Below are 12,880 nucleotides of genomic sequence, written 5' to 3' on the forward strand. Positions count from 1 at the left end.
TGCCCGAGCGCCCCTAGACTGTGATTGTCGTCGCGAATGCCGAGAGGGGGATGAGGGCGCGCAACGTGTTCTTGAGAATACCCGAGCACGATGTGGTGTCGTGGACGGCCATGATTCGTGGTTTCGCGGAGAGGGGGCATGTGGACGATGCGATGGCGATGTTCGATTCCGCGGCGGAAAGGAGCGTGGTGTCCTGGACGGCCATGATCGAAGGCCTGGCGACGGCGGGAGATTTGAATCCAGCGGTCGAGATGTTCTCTCTTATGCCCAAATGGGATTCCATCGCCTGGAACGCGATGATCACAGTCTTCTCCCAGAGCGGTCGCGTCGACGACGCCCAATCCTTCTTCCACTCGATGCCCTCTCGCAACATCGTCTCCTGGAACGCGCTCATCGCCGCCTACGCCCAATCTCGCCAGGTCGACGACGCCATCGCCGCGATCTCTCGCGCGCCACAGCTCGATGTGATCTCCTGGAACGCCATGATCACCGTGCACGGGCTCGTCGGAGACGCCGTCGCGGCCAAGGCCGTCTTCGATTCCATGCCCCAGTCTCCTGGAACGCGATGATCTCGAGCTTTGCCCAGGCGGGGCTGATGGACGAGGCAAGCACCGCCTTCGATCGGATATCCCAGAGGAATGTAGTCTCCTGGACGAGCACCGCAGCCGGATTCGCCCAGAGCGGCCTCGTCGCCCAAGCGAAGCACGCATTCCAATCCATGCCGGAGCGCAATTGGATCACCTGGACCGCGGTGGTGGCAGCATTTGCCCAGAGCGGGCATTTGGGCGAAGCCCGGGATCTTCTCGCAAGGATCCCACACCCGGACGTCAAGCCCTGGGCCGAGATGGCGACCGCGTATGCTCGAAACGGGCATGGCAAGGTAGCGCTGGAGCTGCTCAAACCGATGGAGCTCCTGGGAATTCCACCCGACGAGGCCACCTGCGTGAACATCCTGAGCGCTTGCTGGCACGTCGGGCTCGTCGAAGAAGGCCGCCAGTGCTTCTTGTACATGCTGGAAGATCGATGCGTAGCTCCACACTTTGAGATCTACTGCTCCATGGTGGATTTGTTGGCTCGAGCAGGGCAGCTCCCACAGGCCGAGGAGCTTATCCAGAGCATGCCATATCTTCCCGATGATACCACCTGGGGAGCGCTGCTTGGCGGCGCTCGGATCCACAGTGATATCCAGTGTGGTCTCCGAGCGGCGTGGAGCGCGTTTGAGGCACACCCCGAGAACCCCGGACCTATGACCAATATCTTGCTGGAGTGACCACCTAGAGCTGGCTCATCAAAAACCGATTTTTTTTGTTAGATCGAAAGAAATACCATAGAGAAATTGAAGAACACAGAAGAGTAGAAGAACCAGTGCGCGTACCTTAAATGTTAGCTATTGATACTTATAGACTTACATAGTACAATCTGTTGAGAAATCAATCTTCCGGCTTCCAACCATTGTCAAAACATCACGACACATACTTGTCCAAGTATCCCTGCACAAAAAGAGAACAAGGATGAATTGAAACGAATGAGAGTGTCGGTACCTTGACGAGCTTGGTGATCTTTGCGTGGGAGGAATCCATGAACTGCTCGATCTTGGCCTGGCCCTTTGGGATTTCGTGACCTTGCAACGTTCCCATGACTTTGTCCACGGCCTTTTGCGCGATTGTCTTGAACGCGACTTTGCTCAGGTGGCCTTCCTTCCAAGCCGGCTTGAGCGACTCCTTGACGAAGTCTGTGATCGCGTTCCTCAGCACCTTCAAGGACCTCATCTCCCTGTCCATCATCTTCTTCCGATCATCACTCGGGCTGTGACTTTGCGTCTTTTGTAGCTCGAGAGAAAACTCCGGCGCTCCAAACATCTCCAAGTCACGCTCAACCTCTGGAAGTGGCTTGGAAAGAGCTTCATTTCGAGCTTCATCTCGAGTGTTATCTCTGGCAGCCACAGCCACTGCAGCTACTTCACACCCAGCGTGATCAGCTACTTCACACCCAGCGTGATCTGGTAAAGCCGAATCCTGATGCTCCTGTGTCTCGTTTTGTGCGTGCTCTTCTTGGCATGTTTCCACCACCATTCTGTCGTAAGCTTCCACCACTCCATGCTGTTGATTCGTTTCCACCGCTCTACGCTCTTGATGCGTTTCCACCACTCTATGCTGCTCCTCGACACGCTCAGTCGATGGCCTGGGACTGGGACTATCTCGCCTAGAGTATCTCCTGTGACTGGGACTCTCCTCCCGTTCCCTACGAGAGTATCCATTGTGCCTGTAATCGTCGTCCAGCTCCCGGCTCCTCGATTTCCCATTCACATCCCGTCCCCTGGGATAGAAGCTCGAGTCGCGCTTACTGTGGCTGTAGCTCCTCCGCTGGTATCTGTCCTCAAACTCGTCGTGGAGAAACCAGCACTCATTCCCTCTGAAGCAATTCCCCCTGGCGTAATCCACACAGATCTTCTGCTTCTTACCATGGATCCGCGGCGGTGGAGACCGGCTGGAAGATGAAAGTACACTGAGATAAGCGATTGGGATGGGCGAGCTAGCTCCACTCTTACCTCAATCGCTTGGGCGATCTGCTGCGATCCCTTCGGCGCCGTCCAGGGGAGCGGCTTCTACTGCGCTGCCTCTTGCTCATTGCGCCGCCGCTGGAGGAGCAAAGAACCAGCGAGCGTCATCTCGCTTTGAGCGCCATCGCCAAAGGTAGGGTTAGGGCAAGATTCCGTAGCCTCTACGGTGAAATGTACGGCAACGAATTTAAAAGTTCCACGTTTGGCAAGTAGATAACAGTAAACTTTGGTAAAAGGTTCCAGTTTTTCCTTTAGTTTTATTTCTTCTTTTTAACGATAGGCTTATACTGCGCAGCCCTAACCCCTGAAGCTTCACAGGGTTAGGGCCAACGCCAGCGTCATCAATCGTGTGTGACAGATCTTTGGGGAGGGAAGGCGGAGGAGGAGCCGCCATAGCCACAGCGCCAAGCAGCAGGATCGTCGGGCAGCTCTGCAATCCCTCCGCGCGCTCGTAATCTTCGCGGCTATGGCGCTTTTTTCCTGCTGCGCTTAGGTCGGGGGAGCGCAATCAGCAGCGATGCACGGCGCGCAGCTACGGCAATGGGCGAGGGTGAGGTTCCGCTGCCCAAATTTCGTGCTTTCTTGTTTGTGTGGCTGATTCTGGCACAGGGAACTGGGCTGGGGTTTTTCCCGTCTGTCCATGCCCCGCGGGGTGGAAGACCTAGCGTGATCTTGCCTGAGCTGTGATTCCTGGCTTGTGGAGTGGGATTTTCTCGTCATTGTTTGCTGCATGGTCGATTGCGGGTTGAGCTGGCATGAGCCCCTCTTTCTTTTTGCTTCGATTTCTCCTCCTCAACCCTAGGACGAAGCTCGCGTTCTTTCTCCCCAGTGTCTCAATTGACTAATTTTTTGCAATTTTCTTTCTTTCCCTTTTGTTCTTCAGTGCTACCAAGCTTGTCGCGAGATTTGGTACACCAGTATGAAATTGAGGAGGAGGAAGTGACTATGGTGTCGAGCCCAGATCGACCCCCTGGATCTCCGGGCGCTCCCCTGGATCTCAATTTCCAGAATGCCAACCAAGTAGACGAGCCCACTCTCTCACTGGACGCTAGAGAGCACCAGGAAGAATTTTCTCGCGGCTCCGGCATGGATTCTCACCTGGGCGAGTCAAACCATTTTTCCCGCTCAGACAGGGAGCTGGAAAACGCTCTCCCGCTGCATCAAGACAAGGAAGATAAGGGGCGGGGTGGCAGGAAAACTCGATGGGATCCATCGCCCACCAAGCAGGGAGCTCAATCGGAGTCCGGGAACGATTTAGCTTATGGTCAAGACAATGATCTTGACGAGAGACACACCATCGGTTCTCGGAGGGCCTCTATGATCTCTTCTTCGAGCAGCTATGGAAATGGTTACGCGGACCATGACTCGAGAAGCCGGAGATACAATGACAGCCGGAGGTGTGTGACGATCCAGGGGAACATCCGCAAAGATAACTACTATAGAAACGATGTGAAGCCGAGCTTAGAGTACAAGAGCTCTTCGTACGAGCGTTCAGCGGTTTACGATAGGGGGCCTCACAGATTTGGTACTAGGAATGGCTTCGAGCGTCGGGGTGATTGGTGTGCTTCACGCGGTAGCAGGGATCATCGGGACTGGGGAAATCGCTCCGAGAGTAGAGAGAGCTACGATGCTAGAGATCGCAGGTGTGATCGGGAAGTGTTTGAGCGCAGGGACTGGATTCGAGGTGCTGAAAGAGATCGGAGGCAAGTCAGAAGCTCGGAGGAATGGCACTCGGATGACTATCGTAGCAGTAGCGGGCAGTGGGATTCAAGTAGCAGGTTTACCAGTGTACAAGCGGCGGTCCCGGCATTCCAAGCGAATGAAGGATCGGCTTTTCTTTCCTCTAGTCACCATTTGCCGCCTCCTTCCGTAGAGCACGAATCTTCTACACCTCCGCCTCCTGTGGCTGCCCTGCAGCCTGTTCTAGGTGATCCGGGAACTCATGTTGCGATGGAGATCGAAAGTGATGGACAAGAACAGGAAGACCGAGATGAAACGTATGAGCCTGGAGAGGTGAAGGACGGGTGGGTGTACATCAACAAGATGGAGACACGCAGGGGCCTATGGAGCTGGCTGCATTGAAGCTGCTGGCGTCCAGGGAGTTCATGGCCCAACGACGACCACGGCCCTGGGTGATGCGCTGCGGACAAACGCCTGGATCACTCTAGAGCATGCACAGTCTCCGACAACGTTCGTCGCCTTACAGAAGCTGGTAAATCCTGTCGCTGCTACTAGAAATGCAAAAGATGCTACACTGGTGGAATCGACCATCGATGGAAACGCGCAGTTCCAAAATGAGTCTTTTGAGTTCTTGGACATTGACGGAAGGGTGGAGAGAATACTTGCGACCTGTCGTGCCTCGGACCAAGGAAACGAGCTTAAATCTGTATTGAGTAAGTTTTGTGCTATTAATTAGTAAGTATCGTAAGGCGTTTAACGGGCCACTGACTTGTGTTTTGTGCCAGGTGCGTTGGATGCACAGCGACAACACTCACCAGACGAAGGTTGTGGAAAAGATGGTTTTTGCGGTCGATATTCGCTAACGCGTAATTGGCTTTTGCAGGTTCTGCTCCGCCTGAGCTGAGTAATCCGTGGAAGGACTCATACAACCTCGGATTCGGCGTTGATGCTGATTTGGAGTGTCTAGATGCGGTTCCCAGAGTTGTGCCACCCGAGCCGGTGCCTGCTCCTCCGCCGTCAACCGAGGAGGACTTGCATCATCACGATCACAATCCAAGTCCATTGAAGTGGAAGCCTGGTAGATGGACTTCCAAGGGAGGAGACTGGAAGTTACTTCATCCGGATGGTCAGAACTACGTCAAGGTGGTTCTGAATGAGGGTTCTTTGCTCTGCGAACGTCCGCATTACGGGGTTGACCCCAGGAGGCAGGTCCAGGTGTCAGAAAGACCAAAGTTTGAACTGCCACAGTGGGCACTTGACAGAAATCAGAAGGCGGATTCAAGTGCTGAAACGACGAAATCAGCTTCGGCAACCAGGCCAGCGAAGACTGCTACCAGGGCTTTCGACCATGGAAAAGAGATTGCTCCGGAGAGAGCAAGCATGGAAAGACCGAGCTCTTTCCTTACGAAGAAGGCATCTTTCAGCGATACGCGTCCTAAGACACTGCCACCTGAAAGGCACACACCTTCAGCAAGAACGTTTGCTTCGAAAGCTCAGAGACCGTCTTCATGCTCTGCAGATATCAAGGCTAAATGCAACCATGATCTTGGTAGAGGAGACTGGTTCTACAAGGATGGAGGTGGTCGCGAAAGAGGCCCGTACTCATTTGCTGAACTGCAAGCAATGGTTGGAAGAGAGCTCCTAATACCGGGTACCAGCGCTTATAGGAAGAGTGATGATCTCTGGGTGCCACTCCCGCGGCCTGAGATGGATGATGGCAACTTCAACGTGACAGAGGTGACCACTTCCAGTTTTGATGGTGCCCGACGCGTGAGGAAAGTCGTGACCACAAATATCCAGCAGACTATCATGGCCTTCACCAGCGGCCAGCTACATGAACACGTTATGAAGCACTACAAAAATCAGGTGATGTCCGCGATTTTGTTCGAAGGTTTAGATGCTCGTGCAAAGCTCATAGAGTCGAACAGAAGGCTTTCAACGTGCTCTACAGTAGCTTTGCTCTCCGGCGAAGATTCTTGGATTGGATATGGAAGGTCTCACCCCTCGCCTTCGAGCTCCAATGACACAAGTGACGAACGCGAAGATGGTACGCTTATTTGCTTCCCATGGTTTACTGTAATGCCTAACTGTTCTTTCGTAGGTGACCAAGATCATCGTCCCAACAGAAGGCCTTTATTCAGGTCTAACGGATTGAGCCAGGAGCAGACTTCCAGAAAACGGCGTCTGGTTTACAATGACGATGTAGAATCGTCGGAAGATGAACTCCCGACAGGAAGAAGAACAAGACAGCGACGTCTGATCCGCAACGACGTTTTTGACTCATCGGATGAGCACTTGTACGAGGCGGGACAGAATAACAGCTGGGAGACACTAGGACAGTTGATGCTGATGCGAATCTACCATCATCTTAAAGGGGACTTGAAATCGCTGGCATTGATTTCTATGACCTGCAAATCCTGGCGCGCTGCTGTTGAGAAGTTCAAGCCAAAAGTGAAATGCCTCGATTTTACGTCCATCGGAGTGCATTGCACAGATGCTGTTTTGTCTTCGGTCCAGGTATGCGAAAGTTTCTTTCTTTCACTGGTTGGCTAATCATCCTACTAAACAGCAACAAAATTACGGTGGGGGCAACCTGAAGCAGATACTGCTGAAGGATTGCACGGTGCTCAGTCCGGATGCTCTCGGGAAGTTTTTGGAGGCTTGTCCGACGATTCAAGATGTTGATATCAACGGCTGTGACCAGTTCGGCGACCTTAGTCACAGTTTTCCTCAAGTAAACTGGGTATACGACGACAGTGAGGTGTCCGACAGTGCAACTCAGGGAAGCGATGATTCCCATCGCAAGATGAAAAGCTTGAACTCCATCGGCACTTGTAGCTAAAGTAAGGACGATGAAGACGTGGATGAGTCAGAGCCGATGGACATAGACCCATGCTACAGCAACGAGCAGGACATCGATTCCATGACGCAGCACAGCGGCTACAAACGGGTTAAGGTGACCACCGATATAAAGGTCCTAAAGGATAATGGTTACTTGAAAGGCAAACGGAAAACTACGGTGACGAAGAAGCTCAACAAGCTAAGACGTTCAGTGAAGTCTGTCGTACTGGATGAAGAATTCACCGAGGTGGACGAGTATGCATGCGATGTACGCGAATGGGGTGCGCGCATGCCCAAAGCAGCGATGGTGCCACCGGTGACCAGGAAGTATGAGATTATTGAGGACTACTGGATAGTCATAGACAAAGACTTGGTCGAAAGGAAGATGAAAGTCGAGGTTCCAGACGACTATGAGGAGAAGCTAAGGGCTTCAAAGCTGAAGCGTGGTGAATACAGCCACCTAGACATTCCTGACATCAAGGAGTACCACCCTCGAAGAGAATTGGGGCTGGAAGTCATGGAGCAGGAGGTTTATGGAATAGACCCGTACACACATAATCTTCTTCTGGATACTATGCCAAAGATTCCAGCGATGACACTTCAAGAGAAACTGCAGTTTATGGAAGAGGTATGATCTTTCAGAATGTTTCTTGTCCTTGGCGACTTACAGTGTGTTTGCAGACATTGCTCCAAGCCATAAACAAGGAGGTAAAACAGTTTACCGGTACAGGAAAAGCGCCAATTGATTTTTCACTGGAACCCGTCATACAACGAATCGTAGATGACGCTCAAGATACGTCCATGCAACAGTTTGCCCAAGGGCTTCTCTCTAACATGCGCAATCGTACAAAGGAGAAGTATTTAGCTTATCGCAAGGTATGCTCACTGCCGTGCGCGTGCATGTTAAGGCATACTTATTAATTGCACTGCAGGGCCTCGGGGTGGTTTGTAACAAGGACGGTGGATTTAAGGAGGACGACTTTGTTGTGGAGTTCTTTGGGGAGGTACACGTTTACTTGTTTTAATTCCCACTTAACTCTGTCAATCAATTATAGGTGTATCCTGCCTGGAGATGGTATGAGAAACAGGACGGATGCCGGTATTTGCAGAAGAAAGATAAAGAACCTTTGCCAGAGTTCTACAACATTCTATTGGAACGGCCAAAGGTGCTTACCCTGATTCTTGAGCGTCAGTTACTGATCAAATGCGGTTATAGGGTGATGCTGCTGGCTACGATCTTGTAGTCGTGGATGCCATGCACAAAGCAAATTTTGCAAGTCGGATATGTCACTCATGCAGACCAAACTGCGAGGCAAAGTAAGCTTCACTCAATTAAATCAGTCCTATGTGCTAACACGGGTTTGTCAGGGTCACTGCCGTCAAAGGCCGATACATTATTGGAGTCTATGCTCTACGACCTATCCAGAATGGTGAAGAACTAACTTTCGACTATAATTCTGTGACGGAGGTGAAGTTCACTCTCTTTCTCTTTATGATTTGTGCAAGCCTGACACGTCGTCTTACAGAGCAAAGAGGAGTACAACAACTCAATCTGTTTGTGCGGAAGCCAGTGTTGTCGTGGGAGCTATCTTAATCTTGCTAATGCGGGAGCTTCACAAGATGTTATCAAGGAGCGGCATGGTCTACTGGACCGGCATGTTCTACTTCTTGAAGCCTGCTGTGAGGGGCCGGTGACAAGGTTGGAGCTCGAAGAGATGAGGCAGGCGGGTGTTGGATCTTGTCTTCTGGACGGCTTGCCGGATTGGTTGCTAAAATATACGGCCCGACTGGTATGTTTTAAATTTTAAACTTTGATCTCCACTCATGTTTTTGTAGGTGGAGTTTATGAATCTGGAACGGCAACTACTGCCTGACGAGCTCATGAGAAGTGTTAAAAAGAAGAGAAAGGATGCCGATTTATCTTATGAACTCGGTAGAGTCGACGCCGAGAACCAGGTTTGAAATCACATCAAAGGGGACTTTGGATGTTTGTAACCCACCTCTGTTGTTTACAGGCCGAGGGTGTCTACAATCAAAGGCTGCAAAACATTGCCATCACACTTGACAAAGTAAATGTTCCTCTTTTTTCTCTTCTTCGTGATCTTCTTTTATTGACGGCGTTTTCTTTTGCCGGTTTCAGGTGAGGTACGTCCTGCGGCAACTGTTCACGGATCCTCGGGAGGCACCACCTCTTTTGAAAAAGCTCGATCAGAAGGAACTCGTTTCGCGGCTGTGGAGTGCAGAGAATTCGATTGTGAACGAGCTGCTTAGCTGTATGATGCCACACATCCCGGCGGATAGATTAGCTGAGTTGAAGCGGCAGGTTCAAGAGCATACGCCAGACGAAAGAGACGACGGGGGAAGCCTCCGGGAGTCACTCTTATGGTACGTTTTCTCTTTCTTGTGTTGTTCTTGCTGACGATTTCTTTAGGCTAAGAGATACGCTGCGAGGTTTGGAGCCGACAGTGTTGTCAAGACATGATGCAGCTGCAGACCTGGTTCAGATGTACGCGTACACTCAGTGCTTCTTTACGTGCGAGGTATGCGTGTCTATGGTTTGTGTTGATCGTCTCATCACGCATATTTTACCGCAGGAGTATGGCACCTTTGAGTCCCCTCCGATTGAAATAAGCTCCCTGGATCTTGGCAAGCATGTCAATCCTCCCTCTTGCCACAAGTGGAAGAAGACGTACAATAAGGAGTACGTGCTTGGGCAGCTCATATCCTGGTTCAAGCAGACATGCGCTGATCCTGGTGCCAGCCTTGTACAGCAACGAAGAGGCTGCCTGGTGCTCCCGGATTTCTCGTCCTGCTACGCCAAGGGCTTGCAGCAAGATTCTCGGCGTGCGTACGGCTCCAGGTTTCGAGAAGAAATGTTCCCGCGAATGGTACGCTCGATGCGTTTCTCTCGTTTCTCTGTGGCTAACTTGGTTCTTGTTGCGCAGGAGCGCTGGCCTCAAAAGCAGTGGCCAAAGTCACAGTTTTGGGAGTTCAAGAGTAACAGAGGGCTGTTTGGGAGTCCAATGCTGGATGCCGTGCAGCGACGCGGCTATCCAGACTCGGAGATGATGCATTGGCTCAAGACGAGGCCCGTTAACTTTGAAGGCCCCTACGACGATTGAGAAAGAAGAGAGAGCAGGGACGAAAAACAAAGGAAAGAGAAGGGAAGGAGCCACATCTTGTTTTACGATGATTAGCTCATCGCGGTGGGCTAATCATCCTAAAACAAGGAATGTGGAAACAAGGTTTGTTCTTGTTTTTGTACAGATATACATTGTCCGCGTTTTGTCGTTTGATTTTTCTTACATGGTCCCTTTTTTAAAAACGAATATTCTCTAGCCCTAATGCGAATATTCTATCAAGATTAGGGCTTCTGACGGGCGGCTAAGCAAGCGCCAGCCGTTGGATATAGCGCGAACTACTTTTTAAAGAGCGAACATCTCTAGATCACTAGAGAATTTAGATTGTGCCGACGATCATACGAGGCCTGCCACTGATTACCGAAGGATCATCGGGCGTTCCCTTGTGCCCACTCCATGCTAACACTTCCTCGAGGTTTTCCCTGGCTCCAATTGCACGCCCTGCCACCTCCACCCCATCTAGCGTCCACTTGGCCTTCACACCTTCCAGTGGGAAAAACGCGCCCTCCCCACAAGCAAAGGCGCCCAGCTGCTGCACAAACTTGACCCAGATCGCAACAGGCCTGTTGTCCCAAGGCTGCTCCACCGGACGTTTGGGAGCGACTTCCACAGGCCGCGGACCAAACTCTGCCGAAGATACCCGTCCTGCCAACAAATCTTCGATACGTGCATCACTCAGGCCGCAAGCTTTCCCGAGGCGATGCAGCCACTGTTTGAAATCAGGCCAAGCATCGCGATCGAGCCTGGAAACGTAGGCTGCGAAGTCGCCTAGCGTTCCACTCTCCGCCTCCAGCATCTGGATAGCGGCCTCCATAGTCACAGTAGGCCGCTCTTGGGAGAGCTCCACCAAGCGGAAAACAAGAGCCTGACAGTCCGACGGAGGGAGGGTTTCGTCGTCGTGAACATGTTCAGCTGCAATGCCGAGATCTTCTCCTCGTCCTCGCACCAAGCAAACTCGAGGTCGATCAATGCGAACTGGTTGCCACCCAAGAGGATCATGTTGCGGGGGTGGACGTCCTTGTGCCGGCAGCCGATCAGGTGAAGGTGGTATAGCCCCAGGAGGATGTCAAACGCCAACTTGCACAAGACACCCCCATGGAACTTCATGCCTCGAATGCAAAGTCCCAGCGGCTTTGTGACAAGCCCATGCACGTCACCAAACTGGCTGTGCTCGGTAGCAACTCCCCATGCCCGGAAGCAGCCATCGCTGACAAGCACGGGCAAGCTGGGCGACTTGATCCCTCGCTTGCAAAGCGACGCCAACGCTGAAACTTCAACACCGAGGTTCATGTCGGCCTCGTAGTCCAGCTTGAGAACAAGCTGATCGCCTGTGGTGAGATCGATGGCACTGTAAACGGCGATGGAGCGGGACGTATGCAATAGCTTCTCTAGCCGGATCTCCAAAGCATCACCTCCAGTGCACATGAATCGCCTGCTGAGAATGGGCCATAATACCCACCGATCTGGAACGGTTGGCTCTGGCTGCCATCCCTGTTTGTTTCTGATCGCACCTTTTCGATGTGCAAATCTCCATTGTAGCCCAAATCGACTGGCAATGGCTCGCAATGGCTCGCAGTGGCACGCAGCCATTGCCGCACAAGGTGACGGATCGCTGTAGAACACGTCCATCGTTCCCTTATAATCTTCTTAAAACCTTTTTACTTTTCAACAAGGGCATCTTTACTGACTTAAATGTTTCACAATGGCTCGAATAATTCCATTCCGTGTTGACTTTCACTGGAATTCTAGGATGAAAGGAGGAGGCATACCATAGGTCATGTAAGATGGACACGGCAGGAAATGTGGTCGGCTTGGTAGATATGGCAATAAAACTTGTGCGACACATACTCCAAGTGAGGGAAGAGCTTAAAAATGCACCACTCAAGCTGCAAGATCTAGTCTCTTGTGTAGATCATGCGGGGAGCTTGTTACTGGATCTTCAAGCAGCAGGTGAGTCTGGCCCTATCACCCGGGTGAGATCAGTCGTCATAGAGGAGCTTGGAAAGGAATTGGCAGCCGCGAATGTGAAGATTCAAAGATTTACTGGCTCGACCAAGAGTGGGAACTTGGATGCCGGTGTGTTGAAGGCATTTTTTGGACAAGGGCTTGTCAAGCAAAACCGACGCACTAAAGAGATCACTGCTCGGATCAAGGACCAGCTCACGACTTTGAATCATGCACTCACTGTGGAGACTCGCCTTGCTGTGATCACAGCCTCGAGTTTTTGCTCGCCGAGACAGAGACCTGGAATTGTGCAGCTTCTGGATAGGCTTGCTGTGGAGAATGCGGATGACGAGGTGTGCAGGGTGGCTCTGGAGATTGGAGGAAAATTTGGGTCGAAGTTTTCGTCTAGAACTCCAGAATCTAATGACTTGAAAAGGGCGGCCCGAGAGGGAGGTTATGAGATCGAAAACTCTACCAAGATCAGGTTTGAGATATCGGTGGATGAAGACGACTACTTTTTCTATGTTGTCACCTTACATGAGAAGAGAGTGGAGAAGGAAGAGGAGCTTGAGAAAGGGCATTAGCATCAGCCATAAAACTCCTTGAAACTTGATACAATTGCTTGATGCTATACATTTGCAATTGAACAACCAAACTCAGTTGATGGTGGCATTCATAACACGTGGTACAACTCTGATTGCACCAAAGCATTGGT

The 12,880-nt window shown here is 51.6% G+C and overlaps 2 protein-coding genes and 1 pseudogene across 3 annotated transcripts; 2 read left to right on the forward strand and 1 right to left on the reverse strand.

Moving 5' to 3' along the window:
* Window positions 1–565: 565 nt before the first annotated feature.
* LOC112342319 (pentatricopeptide repeat-containing protein At4g02750-like) lies at window positions 566–1,270 on the forward strand. Its single transcript, XM_024663969.1, has one exon. It carries the CDS (start codon window positions 566–568, stop codon window positions 1,268–1,270), a length of 705 nt encoding a protein of 234 aa, XP_024519737.1.
* An 84-nt stretch (window positions 1,271–1,354) lies between these two features.
* LOC112342320 lies at window positions 1,355–2,709 on the reverse strand. The gene is made up of 3 exons (XM_024663970.1): window positions 2,549–2,709; window positions 1,542–2,487; window positions 1,355–1,490 (listed from the first exon to the last, which is right to left on the reverse strand). Exons 1-3 carry the CDS (start codon window positions 2,626–2,628, stop codon window positions 1,464–1,466), a joined length of 1,053 nt encoding a protein of 350 aa, XP_024519738.1. The 5' UTR covers window positions 2,629–2,709; the 3' UTR covers window positions 1,355–1,463.
* Window positions 2,710–2,870: 161 nt separating this feature from the next.
* Window positions 2,871–10,421, forward strand: LOC9647656 (annotated as a pseudogene). Its single transcript, XR_002990931.1, has 19 exons — window positions 2,871–3,110; window positions 3,444–4,619; window positions 4,729–4,953; window positions 5,026–5,064; window positions 5,124–6,287; window positions 6,342–6,757; window positions 6,810–7,709; window positions 7,763–7,957; window positions 8,014–8,085; window positions 8,137–8,247; window positions 8,298–8,398; window positions 8,450–8,549; window positions 8,608–8,871; window positions 8,918–9,037; window positions 9,097–9,150; window positions 9,222–9,466; window positions 9,513–9,621; window positions 9,676–9,969; window positions 10,027–10,421. The product of XR_002990931.1 is annotated as a histone-lysine N-methyltransferase ATXR3 (transcript).
* The last annotated feature ends 2,459 nt before the right edge of the window (window positions 10,422–12,880 follow it).

This window comes from Selaginella moellendorffii, unplaced genomic scaffold (assembly GCF_000143415.4).
Source record: "Selaginella moellendorffii unplaced genomic scaffold, v1.0 SELMOscaffold_105, whole genome shotgun sequence".
NCBI classification, from domain to species: domain Eukaryota; kingdom Viridiplantae; phylum Streptophyta; class Lycopodiopsida; order Selaginellales; family Selaginellaceae; genus Selaginella; species Selaginella moellendorffii.